The 22168-nt window shown below is 47.7% G+C and overlaps 1 protein-coding gene across 5 annotated transcripts in view; it reads left to right on the forward strand.

Annotated features, from left to right (window-relative positions):
* ITGA7 (integrin subunit alpha 7) overlaps nucleotides 1–22168 on the forward strand; it is a 91980-nt gene that overhangs the window by 65726 nt on the left and 4086 nt on the right. For all 5 annotated transcript variants that reach the window (XM_080994402.1, XM_080994406.1, XM_080994404.1 and 2 more), the window contains 19 exons: nucleotides 2745–2952; nucleotides 3866–4059; nucleotides 5831–5919; nucleotides 6088–6215; nucleotides 7432–7527; nucleotides 8310–8371; nucleotides 8623–8792; nucleotides 9609–9758; nucleotides 10061–10173; nucleotides 10564–10753; nucleotides 11832–11915; nucleotides 12010–12089; nucleotides 13363–13440; nucleotides 15449–15551; nucleotides 16489–16665; nucleotides 18176–18277; nucleotides 18473–18586; nucleotides 19454–19552; nucleotides 21066–21191. In XM_080994402.1, the coding sequence (XP_080850528.1) occupies nucleotides 2745–2952; nucleotides 3866–4059; nucleotides 5831–5919; nucleotides 6088–6215; nucleotides 7432–7527; nucleotides 8310–8371; nucleotides 8623–8792; nucleotides 9609–9758; nucleotides 10061–10173; nucleotides 10564–10753; nucleotides 11832–11915; nucleotides 12010–12089; nucleotides 13363–13440; nucleotides 15449–15551; nucleotides 16489–16665; nucleotides 18176–18277; nucleotides 18473–18586; nucleotides 19454–19552; nucleotides 21066–21191 (2363 nt within the window). The remainder of the gene's footprint in view (nucleotides 1–2744; nucleotides 2953–3865; nucleotides 4060–5830; nucleotides 5920–6087; nucleotides 6216–7431; nucleotides 7528–8309; nucleotides 8372–8622; nucleotides 8793–9608; nucleotides 9759–10060; nucleotides 10174–10563; nucleotides 10754–11831; nucleotides 11916–12009; nucleotides 12090–13362; nucleotides 13441–15448; nucleotides 15552–16488; nucleotides 16666–18175; nucleotides 18278–18472; nucleotides 18587–19453; nucleotides 19553–21065; nucleotides 21192–22168) is intronic.

A 22168-nucleotide genomic window follows, 5' to 3' on the forward strand; every position in this document is an offset into this window, starting at 1 on the left:
TCAGCTGCTGCTGATGGAGGAGGACAAGGGGTGGCAAATGACCAGCCCTGCTTGAAGACGTGAGGGAGACCCTACAGGGCTGGGGCCAAAGATTTCCTATTTTAGTTCTGTCACAAACGCTCCTGCTTCTTTCCAGCCCCACCTTCCTCCAACAGCCTGCCTCTTCCAACCCTCCCAGTCTGCCACCCAGCTTACGGACTCCTCTTGCATGCATGCCAGCCACAGTGTGCCTTTGCTTTCCACCCAGCCACCATTTCACCCATTACAGCCCCTCCTGCCTCCTCAGAGCTGGACAGACGGTGTATCCAACACGTTGCCCTCCAGATGTCTTTGGACTATAGGCCGAATTCAACTAAATAGTTGAGCTAGCAGGGACCAGTGCAATGAGTCCCACTGGCAATGCAGGGCTTTCCCCTCTTTCCTCCACCCCCCTGGATCCAGGAGTACCCCCCAGAACAGCATACACCAGAGAAAGAGGGGAAATATTTCCATCTGGCAAGCAAGGGTCCTTGCGCTGATGGGACGATCATCTTAGCATGACTTTGAGTTCCACCCCACAACTCTCATCTTCTCTAACCTTTGACCCTGCTGGCTGGGGCTGATGGGAGCCATAGTCACCATGTTGACCAACTCTGAGCAATGGCTGTGCCATGGATAGGACCAGATTTTAGTCCCGGGGCTACAAAGTGCCTTTTCCTATTTCCCCTGCAACCTATCACCATCCCTTCCAAGTTTGATCTTGGTTCTTCAAGGGATATTTTAGAGCTGTGGTTTAATGCCAGCGCTATCGTCGTTTGAGCCCTTCCATGCCAGCAGGCTTCACTGCTGCTCTGGAAGAGTCCTCCTGGCTGTTGCCTTTTCCCCTTCCATTTATTCTTCCCTCTTTTCAAGTCCCATGTGCTTTTGGGGCTGAAAAATGGCTGTGGCTGAGAAGCAGAGAAGAGCTGTGAGCGCAGCGCCCTCAACAAACGGCAGTTCCCAGGATTTCTTGGGGGAAGTCACGTGCTTTCAATGTATGGTGGTACGTAGGCAGCCTATGCCTTGAAGGCTGCTTTCTGGGGAAAGCCTTGCATGCCCTATCAAACACATCTATCCAAAACCTCCTCTCCAGAGCAGAGGCCCCCGGTTCCGCTGCTGCTTCCCATCCCACTGTGCAGAGGCTACTTGTAATGTATATATAAGGAGTCACATTTGCATTCCTGGCCAGTGTCCATCCCTCAGCCATGGACTTTCTCCCAGTTCTCTGGCTCCCACAACACACAGTGGGGAAGGGGGTGGCAGGGAGAGAGTGTGGGTGGGAAGCAGGGGGTGGAGAGTCCACGGGCTTTTCCTGCAGGAAGAATCTTTTCAGAAAGGCAGATTTTCGTCATGAGAAGTATTTAACTCCGCAGCCATCAGAGGTGGTGGGAGGCATCCCTGACCCTCCTTCAGCAGCTAGTTCACATGTTTCTCAATTGCATTTGTTAATTCATTAAGATGTATATAAATTTTAATTGCCCTTTGTTGTGATGCTGAAGCCCAGCTTTAAAAAGCAACAGCAGCAGCTCTTTAGAGAACAAATCATCATCATCATCATCATCATCATCATCATCATCATCTTAAAGAAGGTGGCTGCTTTAAAACCAGTCAGCTGGACATCCTGCTCCTGATCTGTGCATGTTTCCCAGTCCTTGGACAGAACTTGCTCCTCCTTTAAGAAGCCCGTTCTTTAGTGCAGCCTTCCCCACCCTGGTGTTGGTCAGACATTGTTGGACTCCAATTCCTGTTATCCCATACCATTTGTTCTGCTGGCTGGGGCTGATGGGAGTTGGAGTCCAACAACTTCTGGAGGTCAGCGTGCTGGCTGACCTGCTGTAAATCATAAATAGGCAGACCCACATTATCCATATTCATGGCTAGATAATCCCACAAACCCCCGCTGCTTGTGATACTTCTGTTGTGGGTTGGCCGTTACGAGCTTATCCACACATATTTTGCCCTGATCTTTCCAGCCACAGGTATGTGCTTAAAGCTCTGTGCCCAAGTTTTTTGGGGGTGGTGCTGTTACCTCTGAGCTTTCCCAGCAATAATTCGCTCTTTAGTGGTCAATGGGAGCGAAGTCAATTCCGGTTTTCCTCAGATTGCTGTTTGCTCCAACTGAGCTTTAAAGAGCGGGTTTTCACGGGGCAAGTTCCAGAGCAGAAATAGAGGGTGCTCAGACACAGAGCTTTAAAGCACGTACCATGCCTGGAAAGAGTGGAGGAAATGTAAGTGTGGATAAACCCTAAATTAGCCCTACTGTCAAGAAACATGAAGATATGCAATTCCAAATTCAAGCAGCAGAGGAGGCAGATAACATGTTCCTTATCTTACCCACTGAGGCTAACATGGGATAGGTGAAAAGCAAGAAGTTGAGAAAAGGGAGAACAAATCTGGCTACCTAGGATGTAAGAAATAAGCTTGTTCACATGTGACTTTAAGCAGTTTTCCAATGAAACAAAATTGTGAAAATAACAGCTTTCATTTACATCCCCCACCCAAATGAAATGGACAGTTTCTAAGCATTGGTGGTTCGTACAACGTGCATTGTGTACATGCGCATGGGCACATTAAGTTCAGAAGCCAGGAGTTGGACCAGTGTTGAGATCTTATGACTTTAAAGCTTTTATTGGTGATTTGGGGACCTCATACGTCTTTTCATACTAACACCTTTCCACAACAGTCTCACCCCCGGTGACCATTAACGTGCTTTTCTGTTGTTCCAGGGTTTTCCCTTGACTCTGGAGTGGGGATTACCAGGAAGAATGAGCTGAGTTTTGTAACAGGGGCTCCTCGAGCCAACCATACAGGGGCTGTGGTGATCCTGCACAAAGACAACGTCAACCGCCTGGTGCCTGAGGTTATCATCCCAGGAGAGAAGCTCACTTCATCCTTTGGCTATTCCTTGGCTGTGGTGGACCTCAATCATGATGGGTGAGCAACATGGGATGGAGGCAGCATTCTGCCTGAATGATGCTTGGGCCCATTCTCTGTTTTAAAGGCTTCCCTGGTCTGTTGGGTGGTAATAAGAGCATACGCTGCCCTAATAGCAGGAGTTACAGCACAGGTGGGCAAGGGCTACAGGAGACGTTGGAGCTGGGTTTAGTTTACAACTTGCTCCAGTGATTTACAAGATAACGGACTCCTAGCACACATTGTGAGAGCCACTGTGGTGTAGCAGCTAGAACAGTGTCAAACTAGAGGTATGGAACCTGAGGGTCTCCTAATGTTGTTGGACTCCAATGCCCATCAGCCCCAGCTAACCATGGCCAGGGATGATGGGAGTTGTAGTCCAATAACATTTGGATGTGTTCTTCCCTCTTGGACTGTGGGGGTGGGGGTGGGGGTGGGGGTTGGGGTGGGGATAGGGTTGCCAATATTTCAGCTGGCTAATGTAGCATCTTGAGGTGCAGACACTACTAAATAATGCTGTTTATCTCCGTGATACAAAAGGCTACACCTGCCTGGTTTCTGCACATTAAATTGTCAATAAATGCATAGCAACAGATCAGGCTGTTGTTGTTTATTCTGGTGGATTAACAATCCTGCAGAAAGTGAGCTGCGTGAGGGAAAGTAGAAGTAGCTACATTCCATCTAAAATTTGGAATCCCATTATTCCATTGGATTAGCAACTCCACTCTTGGAAAAGATGTGGGCAATAATGTCTTCCCTGCGGGCTTCCCCTAGCAGGGGAAAATAAGACTCATAGCACAGTGAATGAAGAATAACAGTGTGGGTTTTGAGTCGCTTGCTCTGTTTCTCATTCTGGGTATCCAACGTGGCTACGGATACCCTGAGAGCAATGGGTGTTTTCATGGCAGCCACACTCACTGCATGTTGTCTCTAGCTGGATGGACTTGGTGGTTGGAGCACCGAACCTCTTTGACCGCAAGGAAGGGATCGGAGGAGCAGTCTACGTTTACATCAACCAGGCAGGGCGCTGGGACAATGTCCTCCCCATCCGCCTCAATGGTTCCTATGACTCTATGTTTGGTATCACAGTGGGGGCTGTTGGAGACCTCAACCAAGACGGCTTCCAAGGTGAGAGAACTGAGAGAGCCTGTGGCTGTGGGAAACTGGCCGGTGGGGGCTCTTGAACTGGTCTGCTTGAAGTATGTGGGTTTAGAGGCAGGGGATGTCCTGTCAAGGGTCACAGGGGAAGCACAATCCAATCAATGGCCTGAGTCAGCAATTCAAGACATGAGTCCAAGGCACCAACAGCACCTGCAGGACCACGGAGAGCTCCCTGTGGCAGCTAAACAAGCTGTTGCCTCTGCAAGCACCTAGCTAGAATCGAAGCCTTCTATATGTTGACTGGACAAGTAGTGTAGTATGGCCCTCCTCCCAAGAGAGGCTGACTTGTTGTTAAAGGGCTCCTTTCCTTATTTTGCAGTCTTTGACTCCTGTGGTTTGGAGAGACAGAGCTACTATGGGAGACTTCTCTGGATTAGAGGAGAGCAGCAGGACTGTGTCCTCCAGCTGAGAGGATCTAGGTTACTGTTTTGACATATCTCCACTGGTTTTGAAGTCATTGGGGGAGGCATAGCGAAGCTGCCTTATACTGAGCCAGACCATTGGTCTGTCTGGAAGCTCCCCAGGGTTTCAGATGAAGGACATTTGCAGCCCTACCCAGGGATTGAACCTGTGACCTTCTGCATGCTATGCAGAGAGATGCCCAGCTGCTAAGTTAAGGGGTTCTGATGAAGTTCCTGGCAATTCTTACCTCCAGGATGGAGCTAGAACCTCATCCTCCTCTGAGATATCCATTATGCAGTGCATGGTTTCTTTTTTGTGTGAAATAGTTTTTATTTGATTTTACAAATTCATTCACATAAATAATATTATTACAAATAATAAAAGTTGCACAAGAATCTTAAGACTTCCCTCCTCCGTGAGTTCTTAAGTATCTTTTTTAACTGATTATTATAAGTCCATCTATTTTGCAGTCCTCCATTGTATCCAAAATCTATGTTTCATTGCAAGAGTTATTTAAAACCTGCCAAAGAGTTCAAGTGTTTACAGTGGTCTTTCAGATACAATATAAATTTGCCCCATTCCTTGTTGAAGTTTTGATCCTCCCGATTTCTGATTTTCCTGGTTAATCATGCCATCTCTGTGTAATGTAATCCAATAGTTTCATCTACCAGTCCACCCTGGTAGGTATCTTGTCCTCTTTCCATCTCTGGGCAAGAAGCATCCTGCATGGTTTCTAGGTCATGGTTCATGACAAGTGAAATCTAGGAATCGAGCTTTGTGTCTGCATTTGAAAGCCATCTCTCTTAGCATCAGTGGAATGAACTTCCAAGTGTGCATGTTTATGACTGAAGTGTTTGGCTCTTGAGGATCAAGCTGGGAGAAAAACATGGGCAGGTTAAAGGAGGGGGAGTAGCTGCGTATATGCGAATGTGAAACAGAAAAAAACGCAAGAGGCTGTGATGATCGCAGAGGTGTGGATATCTTGTGCTGTCCTGGTTTATGTGATAAAGATAGGGCAAGGTGTGCCTGCTTTGTAGACTGCTATGTACATTAAGATGATCTGTGGCAGTATGCAATTATGTGAGAGACTCAAATTAGGTTGGCTGTGTGTGAAATGCTGGCAGGTGAGTCTGATGCATCTGCAGCCATTTTTGCCCAGGCTTGTATCTGCGTATCATGTGACAATAGATGGGGCTTCCTTTATGTGGCATTGTGGCTCTTCAGTATATCTGGGTAGAAATATACATCTCAGTTCATTTCTGAGAGCCAATATGAATTCCAGAAATGTGGGAGACAAAGAAAGTTCTTACCATTGCTGTTGTTCGTTTTCTTCCAGACTTTGCAGTGGGAGCCCCACTGGATGGCGATGGCAAGGTCTACATCTATCACGGCAGTAATTCAGGGTTTGTCACCAAACCTGCTCAGGTCAGTCTCCCTTATCCCCACCTTGCAGTAAAAGGGAGCGGTTTGGGGAACACTGCATTCCTGTGGCCTTCCTCCCCTTTCTCTCTTGGCTGTGCATCCTTCCTTTGCTCTCACCCCAATCATGACCCAATTTATCGCTACCCTGTTTTGCCCTGTCATCCTCTGCAGATTCTGACTGGGGAGAGTGTTGGCGTCAAGATGTTTGGATATTCCTTTTCTGGAGGGTTGGATATTGATGGCAACCTCTACCCAGATCTCCTAGTGGGATCTCTTTCCAACACAGTAGTCCTATACAGGTGAGCATAAAAAAGGACAGAGGAACAAATCCTCATTGATTTGAGATGCGTAAAATACATTGCAGTACAGCAAGTAGTCCTATGAATTCACAGTCTGACCGAATTTAGCCCACAGTCTGTCTCACACAGTTGCTTTCCCTTAAGAAGGAATCCTTCAGCCAGCAACTTGACATGCATGGGGTGCTCCTCTTTCACTGGGAGATTCTCTTGTCCTGTCTTGTCCTGCTTGCGAGCAGAAGACCAGATAGCAAGAGGAGGTCCCTGTGGCAGGGCAGACCCAACAACAGAGAGTCAGTACAAGTAAGCAGATTAGGTCATACCAGAGCATCAGAACCCCATGCTGCCTATTTAATCCATCAAGGTCTGGTATAGCTGTACGATTTGCCAGGTTCAGTGTAGGAATTTGAGACCAAGGTGGCCTTAGTGACTGTAGGATTCTGGCCCAGGAGGGTGCTGACTTGGGGGGAGACTTTAGGACTCTCTGGGTGACTAGGTTTTGGTGTCGTGACCTCTGCCTGGTGCCCTCATTGCCATGCTCCTTGTCTTTCAGGTCCCTCTATTTCACTGATGAACTTTGGTAATTTTTTTAGACTCTGGATTTAATAGTCTTGCAGCAGTGGGGCGCTTTAGATGGCAATGTGCATTCTTTTACTTCCTTTGGAACGGGATAAGCCAGGGGCCACGACACATCCATGGGCTCTGTACAGAATCTCCTGAAAGCTGCTGACCAACACAGAGGAACTTGACACATAATCTGTGGTCACCAAGGGATGACACCGAGACTGTAGTCCAAATCCAGAACTCCTGCAGCCAAACCGTTCTGCAAAAGAGATTGCTTATGTCAGCACAGGAAGGTGGCTGGCTTCTGGACTCCCATCACCACTGTGATGTGACTGTTCAGACTTTTGTAAAATGTAAAAAGCTGCTGCTGCTGCAATGTGTGTCAGAAAGAGGCTGATAGAAAGCATGGATGTTGTTGGGACTTTGTATGGGGAAACAGAGAAAGCAAGACAGGGAAGAGAAAGTATCTCTTCGCTTACATCTGGGAGCTTTCCCATTCTTACTTGGATGTTCTGTTGGAGCTTCCTTGAACACACAGCAAGCAACACCCTTCTTAAGAACTCTGCATTACCAAGCAGGGTCCAATGACACACACCCCACCCAAATTTGTCTGCAAGTGACCCAATCACTTATGAATGTCCAATCTACATTTTAGATCCCGACCTGTCATCCGCATCTCCAGAAATGTCACCATCTCCCCCCAGAATGTTGACCTGGAGGCCATGAACTGTCGCCACCATGTGGGCATCTGGTGAGAACTAGTCTTCTTAATGCACAGTCTCTTTCCTTGCTTCTTTGCCGCTCTTCCCGTTCCCTTTTGCAGGTGATGCCAAATGGTGCTTTCATGGATGCACCTATACACCTGTTGCCTTATCCTCTTGCATGTTAGGTATGCCCCAGTTTGAAAGCACACCAGTGCAACTGGATAAATAGGTACCACTGCGGCAGGAAGGTAAATGGCATTCCTGTGCACTTTGGCTTCCGTCACAGTGTCCCATTGCACCAGAAGCAGTTTAGTCATGCTGACCACATGACCCGGAAAGCTGTCTGTGGACAAACGCCGGCTCCCTTGGCCTGAAAACGATATGAGCACCGCAACTCCATAGTCGCCTTTGACTGGACTTAACCGTCCAGAGGTCCTTTACCTTTTGACCGTTATCTGATCCAGTGGACCTAACACTGTGCCAATCACCTGCATGGCTCTATGGGTAGGATTTTTACAGTCACCAGAGCAGAGCTATCTGATGGTTTGAACACTTTATTTTTCTGGAGCTGTTTGTCCAGTTAGTGTATCTCCTGCCAAAATCCCACAGTGCAGGTGTGGTCTTTGGGGTGCATCTAACGATTTGGGGGAAGACTCAATGTTGCCCAGGGGGAGTGACGCACTTCAATGTTCATAGCCCTCTTAATCCAGGACTAGTCCTCTTTAACTCTAGAAAACGGAGCTACCCCACACCCAAGATATGTTCAAGCCTGCTGAGCTCAGGAGAGCTCTACTGTTAATAAGAGTCTCTTCTCTGCTTCCTTCCTTAGCGTGGATGTGAGAGCCTGCTTCAGCTACACCGCCAACCCCCCAAGCTACAGCCCATCCATCAGTGAGTATTGGCTGGGCCTCACCAGTAGTTACTTGTTGCCTTGTGGTGCTTAGCTAGGTTACAAGGCAGCACACTGTGTTCCCCACCCCGCTGTTGCATCTGGACTTTGTAGTAGTATCTGTCTCTCCGCACTGAGATAATAAGGAAACCCAGGAGATGCTGAATCCTGACACCAATAGAAGGAGCTTTCCGTCTCTTCCTCTTTTGCCCTCTCCCTTGCCCCAACTCACAGCCTCCGCTCCTTCCCCCAGTGCTTGAGTACACTTTTGACGCTGATACCGACCGCCGGAAATCAGGCCAGGCTTCCCGAGTCACCTTCCACAACCGGAAGCCCACAGACGCCGAGCACCAGTTCTCTGGGGTAGTGGAGCTGCCCCAGCAACATGTCCGTTCTTGTACCAAGGCCACACTGCAGCTGAAGGTGGGTCCCTCACTGGAGCATCCTTGGGCTGTTAGAACCACCTGCAATAGCTTTGGGAGCTCAGCCACTTAAAAGTAATTGAGGAATAAAGGAACTTGGGAGTTGAAGGGAGCGGTATGGCAGCCCTGTTTAAGCACTAGGCTTACAACCCACACTATCCCTGCCACACCCCAGCTTTCTAGTATCCCTGAGTTAGAAATCCTGTTCTGGGTCACTGGGTGGTATACAAGCCCATGTGACATGGGTGGCGCTGTGGTCTAAACCACTGAGCCTCTTGGGCTTGCTGATCAGAAGGTTGGTGATTTGAATCCCTGCGATGGGGTGAGCTCCTGTTTCTCTGTCCCAACTCCTGCCAACCTTGCAGTTTGAAAGCATGCCAGTGCAAGTAGATAAATAGGTACCACTGTGGCGGGAAGGTAAACGGCGTCTTTGTGTGCTCTGGTTTCCATCACGGTGTTTATGCACCAGAAGCGGTTTAGTCATTCTGGCCATGTGACTGGGAAAGCTGTCTGTGGACAAACGCCGGCTCCCTCGGCCTGAAAGCGAGAGGAGCATCGCAACCCCATAGTCGCCTTTGACTGGGCTTAACCATCCAGGGGTCCTTTATCTTTTTACCTTTATACAATCTCATGCTGCGGGTCAGGAGGCAGGAACATTTGTTTCTGACAAGGGCCACGTTCGTTTGACTATAATCTGTTTAGGGCCTGGACAGGATCTGAGCAGCAGGGGGTTGGCATTTGTTGTCATTTTGTGGGAGAAAAGGGAGTCGTGGGAATTTTCTCTCTCCATAAAAAACAACAACGGCCTCTGTTGCAGGACCAAGTCCGGGACAAGCTGCATCCCATTGTGGTGATGATGAACTACAACATCAAGCATGCCCGCAGCAAGCGCCAGGCCCAGGGCGCCACGCTGGGCCCACTAATGCCGGTGCTGAATGTTGTGCCACCCAGCACTCAGAGGACAGAGGTAGGCATGTGTGACAGCTGGATCCAAGGCTGAAGCCTGGATCCCCTTCAACACGTGAGCAGCAAAGGCATGTTTCATTGAGAGAAACAAATGAGGAGCCTTATGTCTTGCCATTTATTCTGTCTCCCCTGTGCATTTTGGCTTGTTCAAAGATCTGCACTGTGCATTGGGTTGTGCACTATTGCAGCTTTTAAGCCAGTGCTTGTCTCCTGTAGGGGGTCTTTGTAAGAGTGCCTCTGGAGCTGCCCCCGCTTGTAGTTCTGCCATGCCCCCCCCCACCTTTGGGTGTTGTGTTCCCCCAGGTGAATTTCCTCAAGCAGGGATGTGGGGAGGACAAGATCTGTCAGAGCAACCTGCAGCTGAACTACCGGTTCTGTTCTCGTGTTGATGACGCTGTATTCCATCCCCTGCCCAGGTAAGAGCAGCGTATGAATTCTCACTTGGCGGTATCATTGATATGATTATTTGGTTTTGCTGTGTTTTCTGTTCTTGTAAATCACTGGAGGGGTGGGGGCTTGCTGGGGCTAAAAGGTGGTACAAAAATGTTTTTTTCTAAAAATTAAAACAAATAATTTTAGCAGAAATGTTTCTGGTGTCACACAGTAGTTGTGAGTGCACAAACACGCAAGTTGCTATGCCTTACCGTTCAACTCCAACACAATGGCATCCCTCCTAGATTTTTGTGAAGGGATGCTGCAGAGGTCAACCTTAACAGGCAGCTGGTTGAGACCAGGACCAGTTCACCTAGGCATAATCCCCCCCAAAACCCAAGGCCTTCATGGTAACCTCTCTTCCTTTCCTCCAGAGGCGACGATGGCTTGGATGTTTTTTCCATGAGTGACCAAAAAGTCGTAGCCCTTGAGATCCATGTCACCAACTTTCCTTCGGATGCAGCTGAGCCACAGCGGGATGGAGACGATGCCCACGAAGCCATGCTGCTTGTCTCTCTGCCACCTACCTTGTCCTATTCTGCTTTGCGCCTCTACGATGCCATGGTACACGTTGGAAACGGCTGTAATATACTGTATAGTCCACAGAGGGGAGCATAGGAAAGAGCTGATCTATAGGATTGGCTGTCACAGATCTGATGGCACTCAGAATAGATGCTTCCAGCAGCGGCTGGTGGCCTTTGGGACTGGTAGGGGAGGCCAACAGTAGGTGGAGCCAGAACCAATGAGAGGCGGAGCCTTGGGGGATTCAAGACAGGTTTGTGGAGCACTGCCTCATTTACCCTAATGGACCAGCCTCCACCAGCTGCTTCCGCAAAGGAGGCAGCTACCCCTGTGGTTGGAGGCTGACTGGAGTTTGAGCCGCTGACTTCCAAGGAGGTTGCTTTAAATATTTGTGCAAAACATAATTGCCCTGCTCTTAAGCCAGAAAAGGCTACCAGAGCTGCTTACAGTCAAATGGTTAAAAAAAACAAGGCAGTCCCCACCCACGGGCTTACAAACACACAATACAAAGGGAATGGCGAGGGGAAAGGGGAAAGAAGCAAATTCAAGCTCCAGTTCTTGAAGCCCTTAACACGATCGTATAGAAAAGCTAGGGAACACGTTGGGCAACTTTTGATGGTAACTTAGAGTAGTACAGTCATACCTCGGGATAAATACGCTTCAGGATAAGAATTTGCTGGTTGCTTTTCACCACTCGCGCATGCGCAGATGGTAAAAATGACGTCACGCGCATGCGCGGAAGCGGCAGCATGCACAGTCGCATCTTACGTTCTATTCAGGATGCAAACGGGGCTCCGGAACGGATCCCGTTCGCATCCCAAGGTACCACTGTATTGGCTATTGAGCTATTATATATAGCTCAATGAATGGCAATTTCCATATCTTTCCATTGCTTCAGTCCTTGCCATATTTTTCTACATTATTTGAAATCTGATCTTTGGGGTGTGGAAATTGTTCGAGCCGAAAATATGCAGCCATTTATTCTCATTGAATCGTTTGGGATCCTTGGTGCAGGATTTAGATCGGTGTGGGTTGGTGGGTTTTGTTTTCTTGTTAGCATAGATAAACACACAGCTCTGCAAACCTTCTGGTGATGAAAGAAAAACCTTGTCTTTCATAGGAGAAGGCCCCAACCTGTATGTCTAACCAGAGTGCCTCTTATATGGAATGTGAGCTTGGGAACCCCATGAAACGTGGAACACAGGTGAGGTTCAGATCTGCACCACCACTCCCCTCCCCTCCATGCTTCTTTCACAGCTCTTATTTTCACCTTAAACCCACCCCATTTCTCTCTTCAGGTCCGGTTCTACCTTGTTCTGGAAACCTCAGGCATTACCTTGGAGACCACCGAGCTGGAAGTAGGGCTAAACCTTAGCACGTGAGTAGGGCGTCCCTTCCTCCCCAGAGCTGAGCTTGCTAGATCCAAAGCAAAAGCACATTGCAGGAGCTCCTCCACAAGCAGTGCAAGACCTGTACAAGCTTATTCGGGTAAATTTGATGGCCCTGAGATCAGATCTTGCAAGGTCAGCCTCCAAGAAATATAAACTGCTAAGCAACTTGGGTTTGCTTATGTTTTTGGAACTCCTTGATTAGGTATCTTTTGCTATCATCAGGGAATTGTAGAAATTCCTCAGGTCAGGGGCGATGGGGAGGCTGCAGTAGGAGTCAGGCAGTTTATCAAGGGAAAGAGAGGGTACAGGTAGCAGAGATTGGCATGTGGGGGTATCAGTCCCTGTCGTTGGGCTACTTCCATCCAAACTGGTGTTTATTGCAGCTGTATTCTGCAAAATATTCTTGACCAGTGCTGTTTTTCAGGGGATACTTGAGGGTACGCAGTATTGGCACCTCTTTTTGTTGTTGTTAAAAAGTGTGGCACTTATTGTAAACGTGGTGAGTACCGGCACTTATTTTTCTAGGCAAAAAAGCACTGTTCTTGACACAATAATTGCTGGTTGGTTTAGCCTGCTTTATTAGTTGTTCTGCCATACTTCCCCAGTGGGGACACGGGTGGCACTGTGGTCTAAACCACGAGCCTCTTGGACTTGTCGATCAGAAGGTTGGCGGTTCAAATCCCTGTGATGGGGTGATCTCCCGTTGCTCTGTCCCAGCTCCTGCCAACCTAGCAGTTCGAAAGCACGTCAGTGCAAGTAGATAAATAGGTACCGCTGCAGCGGGAAGGTAAATGGTGTTTCCATGCACTCTGGCTTCCAACACTGTGTCCCGTTGCGCCAGAAGCGGTTTAGGCCTGCTGGCCACATGACCCAGAAAGCTGTCTGTGGACAAACGCTGGCTCCCTCAGCCTCAAAGCAGGATGAGCGCTCAGTCACCTTTGACTGGACTTAACCGTCCAGGGGTCCTTTATCTTTACCTTACCTTTACTACCACATTGCAGTCCAGAGGGGCTTTAGTACAACAAAATTAAACCATAACTGTTGTTGTAAAAAAAAACTTACGGATGTCAGCAGCATCTGTACTGAAAGGAAGCATTGTGACTGCCCCAAAATCTTTTAGGCACAAACAATATTGAAAGTGAGCTTGCATATGATCACCATGATAGCATCACGAGCACTAATCAGCACGAATGTGCAATAAAACAGGATGTCTGGAGGGACCTGTAAGCTGAACTCTTGCAACTCTCTTCTCTCCCACAGGATCTCGGAGCAGCCTGGGTTGGCCCCAGTTCAAGCACGTGCCCACGTGATCATGGAACTTCCTCTCTCTGTTTCTGGGTAAGGGTCACATGGGGGTAGTTCACATCCAGTTCAAGTTAACGCTACTTCATTGTCAGAGTGTTAAAAAGTTTTGCACCTGCTGAGAGATGCATCCAGAACAGAAACGTTCTAGAAGCATGCATGATAAAAAGCCACCTGGAATTTAATACAGTGGTACCTTGGTTCTCAATCTTAATCCGTTCTGGAAGTCTGTTCCAAAACCAAGGCACGCTTTCCCATAGAAAGTAATGCAAAACAGATTAATCTGTCCTAGACTTTTAAAAACAACCCCTAAAACAGCAATTTAACATGAATTTTACAATCTAACGAGACCATTGATCCATAAAATGAAAGCAATAAACAATGTACTGTGCTATAACATAATTAAGACAGTATTGTAGATGATAAAAATTAAAATTAATTTTTTTTCTTACCTGCACTAATGATAGTCATTGTTTGGATGGGGGCATTTTATCCATTTCCGCAATCACACAATCAATCAATCAATCAGTAGCTGAACTGGGTTCCACACAGTCACAAAAACAAATTAAACTAAAAAGCCTCAAAAACAAAAATGCAAAATAAATAGCAAAAACAAAAGTGCTAAACTTAATCTGTTCTGAAAGTCCATTTGACTTCCGAAATGTTCAAAAACCAAGGCACAGCTTCTGATTGGTGCAGGTGCCCTGGAAACAAAAGCCAACAGCCGCATTGGATGTTCAGCTTCCAAAAAATGTTCAAAAACTGGAACACTTACTTCCAGGTTTTTGGAGTTTGAGAACCCGAGTGTTTGAGAACCAAGGTTTTTGAGAACCAAGGTACCACTGTATTTGCTCATGGGTCATTCTTAAAAAATCTACCTTGTATTTTAAATTTTGATATAACAATTCCCGCATCTCATTCTTCCATGAAGCCCATTCCAAAACGCTCCAGTGGTGGAAAAGTTGCATTGTAAGAGGAATCGCAGGCAAATGTGTTAAATATGTGTATTTTGTTCATAAGAGTATGTTGGGCTGCCTTCATACACAAGTCAATCCCTGCTCCTAGCCTGCCTTGACCTTCTCTGCCAATCATAGACATTCACGGGACCTTATTTTCTCCACTTAGGGTGGTGAACTGCACACCAAAATAAACTGGTTCTGTCCTGAATCATTGGTACCAGGGGCAGTGCCGGATTTACATATAAGCTAAACAAGCTATAGCTTAGGGCCCCGCTCTCTTGCGGCCCCCCAGAAAATTTAAAGGGGGAAAAAACTGGATGTACATTTCCAATATATAAGATGAAAAACAAATAAAATAAAACCTACATACCGTACCTATTAGGTGCATAAATTACCATGTAGCATATATTCAACACAAAAAACCGGCAATTTGTTGTTGACAAAGGACAGCTGGACATATAAAGGACAACTGGACACATAAAGGGCCCCATTACCTTCAGTAGCTTAGGGCCTCATCAAACCTAAATCTGGCCCTGACCAGGGGGCCTCTTCCCATGGCCAAAGAGAATAAATCGAAAAAGCTACGCTGCTTGTGCACAAAACTCAATGCGCATTCATACAGGGCAGATGAGCAGAGATTGAGGTCACGTCCACCCCATACATTTAAAGCTTTCTTATACCTCTTTGACCTTCATGGCTTCCTCAGAGAATCTTGTGAATTGAGGTTTGTTCAGGATGCTGAGAGATGTGAGGAGACCTGTCACAGAGCTGCAATTCCCAGCCCCTTTGAGGTGGCCTGGGCTTCTGTTTCTCCAGCTTCCCATGCACCCTCATCATCTGTGGCGTAATGGTTAGAGTGTTGGACTAGGACCTGGGAGAGCAAGGTTTGAATCCCCGCTCTGCCACAAAGCTCACTGGGCGACCTTGGGCCAGTCACCATTTCTTAGCCTAACCCCACCTCGCAGGCTTGTTGTGAGGATGAAATGGGGACGACGACGACGACGACAACCACGTACATCACCTTCAGCTCCTTGGGAGAGAATAAATAATCTAATTAATAAACAATCTCTTCTTTTTCTCTGCAGAGTGGCCGAACCAAATAAGCTCTTCTTCAGCGGGGTGGTGCGGGGCGAAAGTGCCATGAAGAGGGAAAGCGAGGTGGGCAGTCCTTTTCTCCTCCAAGTGACGGTGAGTGACACTTGTCCCCTCCAGATCGAAGCCTTGAGCCGTCGTTCGCAGCCCCTTCAATCAGAGTATTTCTAGAGTATCGTAGCCAGTTACTGCTAGAACTCAGGAGGTTTGGAGGTGGGGGTCTGTTCTGAATAGGGAATGGGATCTAGGGTGTTTGAGATAAAGAGATTGTGAGTTTTTTGTTTATGGTTACTGTGTCCTCCCTGTGCAACTGCCGATTTACTTTCTTCCTTTCTCTATATATCAATGGGATATCCTGCTCCAATAATCTTAATCAATCAAGCGAACATTTATTGTGTGTGACTAAAAGCCATTACAAATTCAGTTACAGATCCAGCAAGTCAATTAAAACCTGTTAAAAGAAACCCAGAGATATAGATCCATTTACAATAAGTCAAATTAATGAATCGCCTGCACAGTATTGTCTTTTATATAGCTGGCATGAGTACTTTTTAAGCGACTTTAGAAAATAGGGCTGTTTTGCACGTGACGAGCAGATCACAGCCAGATAATAACCAACATATTTTCACTTCAGGGTTCTGTCCCTGTGGCGGTGCCAGTGTCTGTTCCAAAAATCTCTTTCTGGAGTTTTGATAGTGCTGACAATGGAGAATATAATGGGGGAGATCTTCTCCCTCACCTACCCCACAAATACAAAGAATAATCTTAATCAAAGTTACTTAGATTAATCATGAAATATGTATGTGCCTTTTCAATGCATATTTATGGATGATGGGGATTTCACTCGTGTTAATAACTATTGGAGGGGCTACTGAGTCCAGCTTAATGCAAAGCACACAAGTGTAACCTTGTTTATATGGAGTAAAACCCAGGGGGTGGCGCAAGGTTGGAGGAGGAGTTTGCTTCCCTTCGGCACCCAGTTTCCCTTTCATTCTCCTCCAACACAGCTTGTCCTTCTCTGTCAACACACCAGGTCTCAAACCAAGGCCAGTCCCTGAATACGCTGGGCTCAGCCTTCCTCAACGTCATGTGGCCCCATGAAATTGCAAATGGAAAGTGGCTCCTCTACCCACTGAAGCTGGAGCTATCGACCCAGCCTCAGCATCGCGCGATCTGCAGCCCAAAACCCAACTCACTCAATCTGGCTCTGGTAGGTGCCGTGGGAACTTGACAAACAGGGGTTGCATGATAAGCAGGCAATGTTGATGATAGCAGTTGATGATAGCACTCATCTCCTCTCTTCCAGGCAGATACGTCTTTGATTCTGGTACTAGTTGCCATGGGGTTGTTGTTTTTTTAAGGTTCATTTGTCGTTTTTATGATGAACATAAAAATAGTAGTCAGGTCCTCCCGCTCCTGCCAGGTTCTTAATAAATACCTGCTGTTTGTAATAGTGAAAGCACAATTAATATTGTGTATTCATGATTTCTCCTAGGGATGTTCAAACATTGCCCATTCTTTTTTTGCAGTTATTTCTGCCTTCCTGGGTGGGAAATTTATCTGTAGAAAGAGATGTGGTTTTTTGTTTTTGCATTGATACGAAGTGCACAGTTCCTGGTTTTTGTTGTTCTCTGCGTCGTATACACAACCGGCAGGTGGATGCAAAGTAAATGTGCCACTGGCCACTCATCTGTTCTTAGGAGACCAGTGGACAGACAACTCTGCCATAGCTTAACTCCCTCCAGCAACTAACATGGTGGAAGAGGAGGGGCTAGGATTGCTTCCTCTCCCAATCAACGAAGATTTGTTAACTGGTTAAATCACAGATCATTCCCTGTCCACAAGGATTTGTTTTATGCGGTTTCCCATACCAAGACACGGTCAGGTTCTAATCACCTCTGTTCAAAAGCCCCATCTTTTGGGCGCAGTTGGCCATGCAAAAGCATAGGGCTGAATTTCTTTCACATTCTTCCTAATTCAAAAGCACAGACCTAATGTTAATCTATCAGGGGTCAGCAAACTTTTTCAGCAGGGGGCCAATCCACTGTCCCTCAGACCTTGTGGGGGGCCGGACTATATTTTGAAAAAATACCATATTTTTTGCTCTATAAGACTCACTTTTTCCCTCCTAAAAAGTAAGGGGAAATGTGTGTGCGTCTTATGGAGCGAATGCAGGCTGCGCAGCTATCCCAGAAGCCAGAACAGCAAGAGGGATTGCTGCTTTCACTGCACAGCAATCCCTCTTGCTGTTCTGGCTTCTGAGATTCAGAATATTTTTTTTTTCTTGTTTTCCTCCTCCAAAAACTAGGTGCGTCTTGTGGTCTGGTGCATCTTATAGAGCGAAAAATACGGTAATAACGAATTAATTCCTATGCCCCACAAATAACCCAGAGATGCATTTTAAATAAAAGCACACATTCTACTCATGTAAAAATATGCTGATTCCCGGACGGTCTGCGGGCCGGATTTAGAAGGCGATTGGGCCGGATCCGGCCCCCGGGCCTTAGTTTGCCTACCCATGGTCCAATTCATCAATTTACGTGTGTATCAGTTTGCTGGTGGTTTTTTTCTGCCTTGTGTCTGGTGTGTGTGTTTAATGGATCCTCGACAGTTGCCTGCAAATCGGTTGCCTGCTTGAGGCAGCGGTGAGGACCAGTTTTTGGTTTGTGATCAGAAAATGACATGTTTCTGAAGTGTCCCCAATCCCTTGCTCTTTTCAGGAGCCTCTTCACCAGGGTAGGAAGAAGCGAGAGGCGGAGCCGCCTGAGGTGCCTGCCAACCGGCCACTGACTTACTGGGGAAAGCAAAAAAATGTCACGTTGGTGAGTGAGATTTTTCACGTTGAAAGCATTACGTCTGCCGGCCCTCCACTCAAATTTTGCTGTCTCTTAACCCGTTTTTCATTAAACAACAACCTTAAACACCTGGGTTTTGATGGATCTCTGATGTGTAGGATATAATTTCTGGCAAACCGACTGGTACTAAAATCCTTGATGACTCTTTGCCTCATGCTTCAGGACTGTGCTGCGGGCACTGCTCATTGCCAGCTTTTCCAGTGTCCTCTCTACAGCTTTGACCGTTCAGCTGTGCTCAGCATCTGGGGCCGTCTCTGGAACAGCACCTTCCTAGAGGTTAGTTGGGCTCCCCCTGCTGGATATTAGATGAACAGCAATATGTGTAAACCTCTTGGGTAAAGGTAGAGGTAAAGGGAGCCCTGACCATTAGGTCCAGTCGTGACCGACTCTGGGGTTGCGGCACTCATCTTGCTTTATTGGCTGAGGGAGCCGGCGTACAGCTTCCAGATCATGTGGCCAGCATGACTAAGCCACTTCTGGCGAACCAGAACAGCACACGGAAACACCGTTTACCTTCCCACCAGAGCAGTACCTATTTATCTACTTGCACTTTGACGTGCTTTCGAACTGCTAGGTTGGCAGGAGCAGGGACCGAGCAACGGGAGCTGACCCTGTTGCGGGGATTCGAACCGCTGACCTGATCGGCAAGTCCTAGGCTCTGTGGTTTAACCCACAGCACCACCCACGTCCCTTAAAAAACCTCTGGGGTAGACTGCGCAAATTAAGGACTTCTTCCTGCCCAGCTAATTTCAGGTTACAAATAATATGTTTTAGGGAGTACCTCCATGAATTGTGTGGCTTGGCTCACAGCGGTAATTGCTTGCAATCCTAGATGAGAGAGTTCCACTTAAAAGGGCCATTTAGAACCTAAAATGAAGTTATGTATCGGACGCAATGGAACCCTTGCAATACTCATGGCAATGGTTTTCAGTATCCTAACTGCAGGCTTGTCCATTCCCTGGGATAACTCTGTTGGTAGCGCAGGGGACTCTTAATCTCAGGGCCATGGGTTTGAGCTCCATATTGGGCAAAAGATTCCTGCAGTGCAGGCGGTTGGGTTAGATGGCACTTAGGGTCCCTTCCAACTCTACAATCCTATGATGACTTTTGGTTGTTCTGAGCCCTCTTCCCTTTTGCCTTTAGGAGTACTATGACACAACATCGGTGGAAGTGATTGTTCGAGCCAGCATCACCGTGAAATCTACCATCCGCAACCTGGTTCTGAAGGATGCCACGGCGCAGGTACCGGAGCCTCACGGCTTAGCTCATTTGCCCCTTGTTATTTTCCTTGCACAATCTGAAATACTTTGCAGCCAAGGACAGTTTGTATCTTTAGGTTGTGAACTGCCCTGTGATCTTTGGGCGAAGAGCAGCGTACAAATTTAATAAATGAATAAATGATTTCTACAGTTATGCCTTTCTCACTGTCCCCACCCCCACCCTGTTGCTGCTGCCGGGTCAGAGAGAAGAGGAATCTTAACTGAAATGATATGATGATGATGATGATTGATTTATTTATATTATTATTTATACCCCGCCCATCTGGCTGGGTTTCCCCAGCCACTCTGGGCGGCTTCCAACAGAATATTATAATACAATAATACAATAGTCTATTAAACATTAAAAGAGACGCGGGTGGCGCTGTGGGTAAAACCTCAGCGCCTAGGACTTGCTGATTGCATGGTCGGCGGTTCGAATCCCCGCGGTGGGGTGAGCTCCCGTCGTTCGGTCCCATATCCTGCCCACCTAGCAGTTTGAAAGCACTTCTAAGTGCAAGTAGATAAATAGGTGCCGCTTTATAGCGGGAAGGTAAACGGCGTTTCCGTGTGCTGCTCTGGTGCCGGTTCGCCAGAGCAGCTTCATCACGCTGGCCACGTGACCCGGAAGTGTCTGCGGACAGCGCTGGCTCCCGGCCTCTAGAGTGAGATGAGCGCACAACCCTAGAGTCTGTCAAGACTGGCCCATACGGGCAGGGGTACCTTTACCTTTACTAAACAGGGCTGCCTTCAGATGTCTTGTAAAAGTCTGGTACAGTAGTTGTTTTTCTCTTTGACATCTGGTGGGAGGGCATTCCACAGGGTGGGTGCTACTACCGAGAAGGCCCTCTGCCTGGTTCCCTGTAACTTGGCTTCTTGCAGTGAGGGAACCGCCAGAAGGCCCTCGGCACTGGACCTCAGTGTCCGGACTGAGCTGATGTGGGTGGAGACGCTCCTTCAGGTATACTGGGCCGAGGCCGTTTAGGGCTTTAAAGGTCAGCACCAACACTTTGAATTGTGTTTGGAAACGTACTGGGAGCCAGTGTAGGTCTTTCAAGACCGGTGTTATGTGGTCTCGGCGGCAGTTCCACTTCTCCCTGTCCCAGTAAAATATGCAATGCCCATTTAAAAAGGGAGGGGGGAAGGATACGAAAATGAGGAGCGAGATACTGTCCAAGAAAACAAGCCTTTTAAATCAGATACGGGCTTTTATGCACATAGCCCAGAGTGTTGCTAACAGTAGTGGCATGGGATGCCATGCAGACTGAACCTCCTCCCTATGCAAATAGCATTAGCAGACTGTCCAAAGAGACTACCAGTCTGTGAGCACCCTTAGTTTGATCACAGTCTTTTGTTTCAGAAAGTGCCAGTGATAGTGGTGCCTGTTCCTCGGAGAGGGAGGTGGTTTTACAGCTGAGCTGAGCAGTAGCTCAGGCTGCCATTCTTCACCACATTTTGGTTTGCTCTCTCACTTTCTGCAACCTTGCTTTCCCCCCCAGATCCCAGTGATGGTCTACTTGGATCCCAGCGTAGCCGTGGCACGAGGCGTGCCTTGGTGGATCATCCTCATTGCGGTACTAGCTGGGATCCTAGTGCTGGGGCTGCTCGTCTCCATCTTATGGAAGGTGAGCTGGCCTGGAGAAAGGGGCAGCGGTGACCAGGGTGGTTCTGTGGGGCTTTGCCCCTCTTCCAGGGGTTGTGGACTCTCCTTCCTTGGAGGTTTTTAAGCAGAGGGTGGATGGCCATCTGTCATAGATGCTTTAGCTGAGATCCTGCATGGCAGGGGGTTGGACTTAGATGATCCTCAGGGTCTCTTCCAACTCTACAATTCTACGATTCTGTGATGCTGGAGCAGAGTTTACAAGGTGGTTCCAGTTTACTTCGTCACACTAAAATTTGAATCTGGACAACAAAGTCCATTATTGCAAATAATTGCCTTGATAAAGACCCTTGGAGATTATTCCCATTGCAACAAATGTCCAACCCCTAGAGGCCATTCCCCACAGCCGCAGAGCCCCGAGGTCACATTCTTTCAAAACAATTGGACTGTATCAGATGGGATTTACATTTTGAAGTTAACTGCCTGGTGGCAGGGAACCTAAAGCCTCTACCCTGTGGAGAATGATGGGAGATGGAGTCCGCTTGAGTGGTACCCATGAACACAGATGAGTCTTAGGATGCCATCCTGTTGCTGCTGCTCAGGCCTTTAGACCCCATCCCTGGAGACAGGTCATATGCAAAGCTGATAACGCCATTCATACTTCTCCTCGCTCCCAGTGCGGCTTCTTCAAGAGGACAAGCCGGGAATCCAAATACTCCACGAACTATTACCGGGCTCGGCTGGCCATACAGCCGTCTGATGCCGATAGGCAGGCCATGGAGGCCTAGCGGTAATGCCCGGCCTCGCCACCTGACTGACCCTCTGCTTGTACGTGTGTAGGAGTGAGGGCACAGATGTGGGAATGGGAATAACAAGTGATGGAGTGCTCTTAATGTGAGCTCACTAAAAATATTAGTGCATGTGCAAGCAAACAGCAGGCCAGTGGACTTCCAAGTATGCCCTCAGTGCACCCGGGAGTGTGTGTGTGTGGAGGATTTTGCA

Source organism: Podarcis pityusensis (genome assembly GCF_964106645.2).
Source record: "Podarcis pityusensis genome assembly, chromosome: 2".
Taxonomy (NCBI): domain Eukaryota; kingdom Metazoa; phylum Chordata; class Lepidosauria; order Squamata; family Lacertidae; genus Podarcis; species Podarcis pityusensis.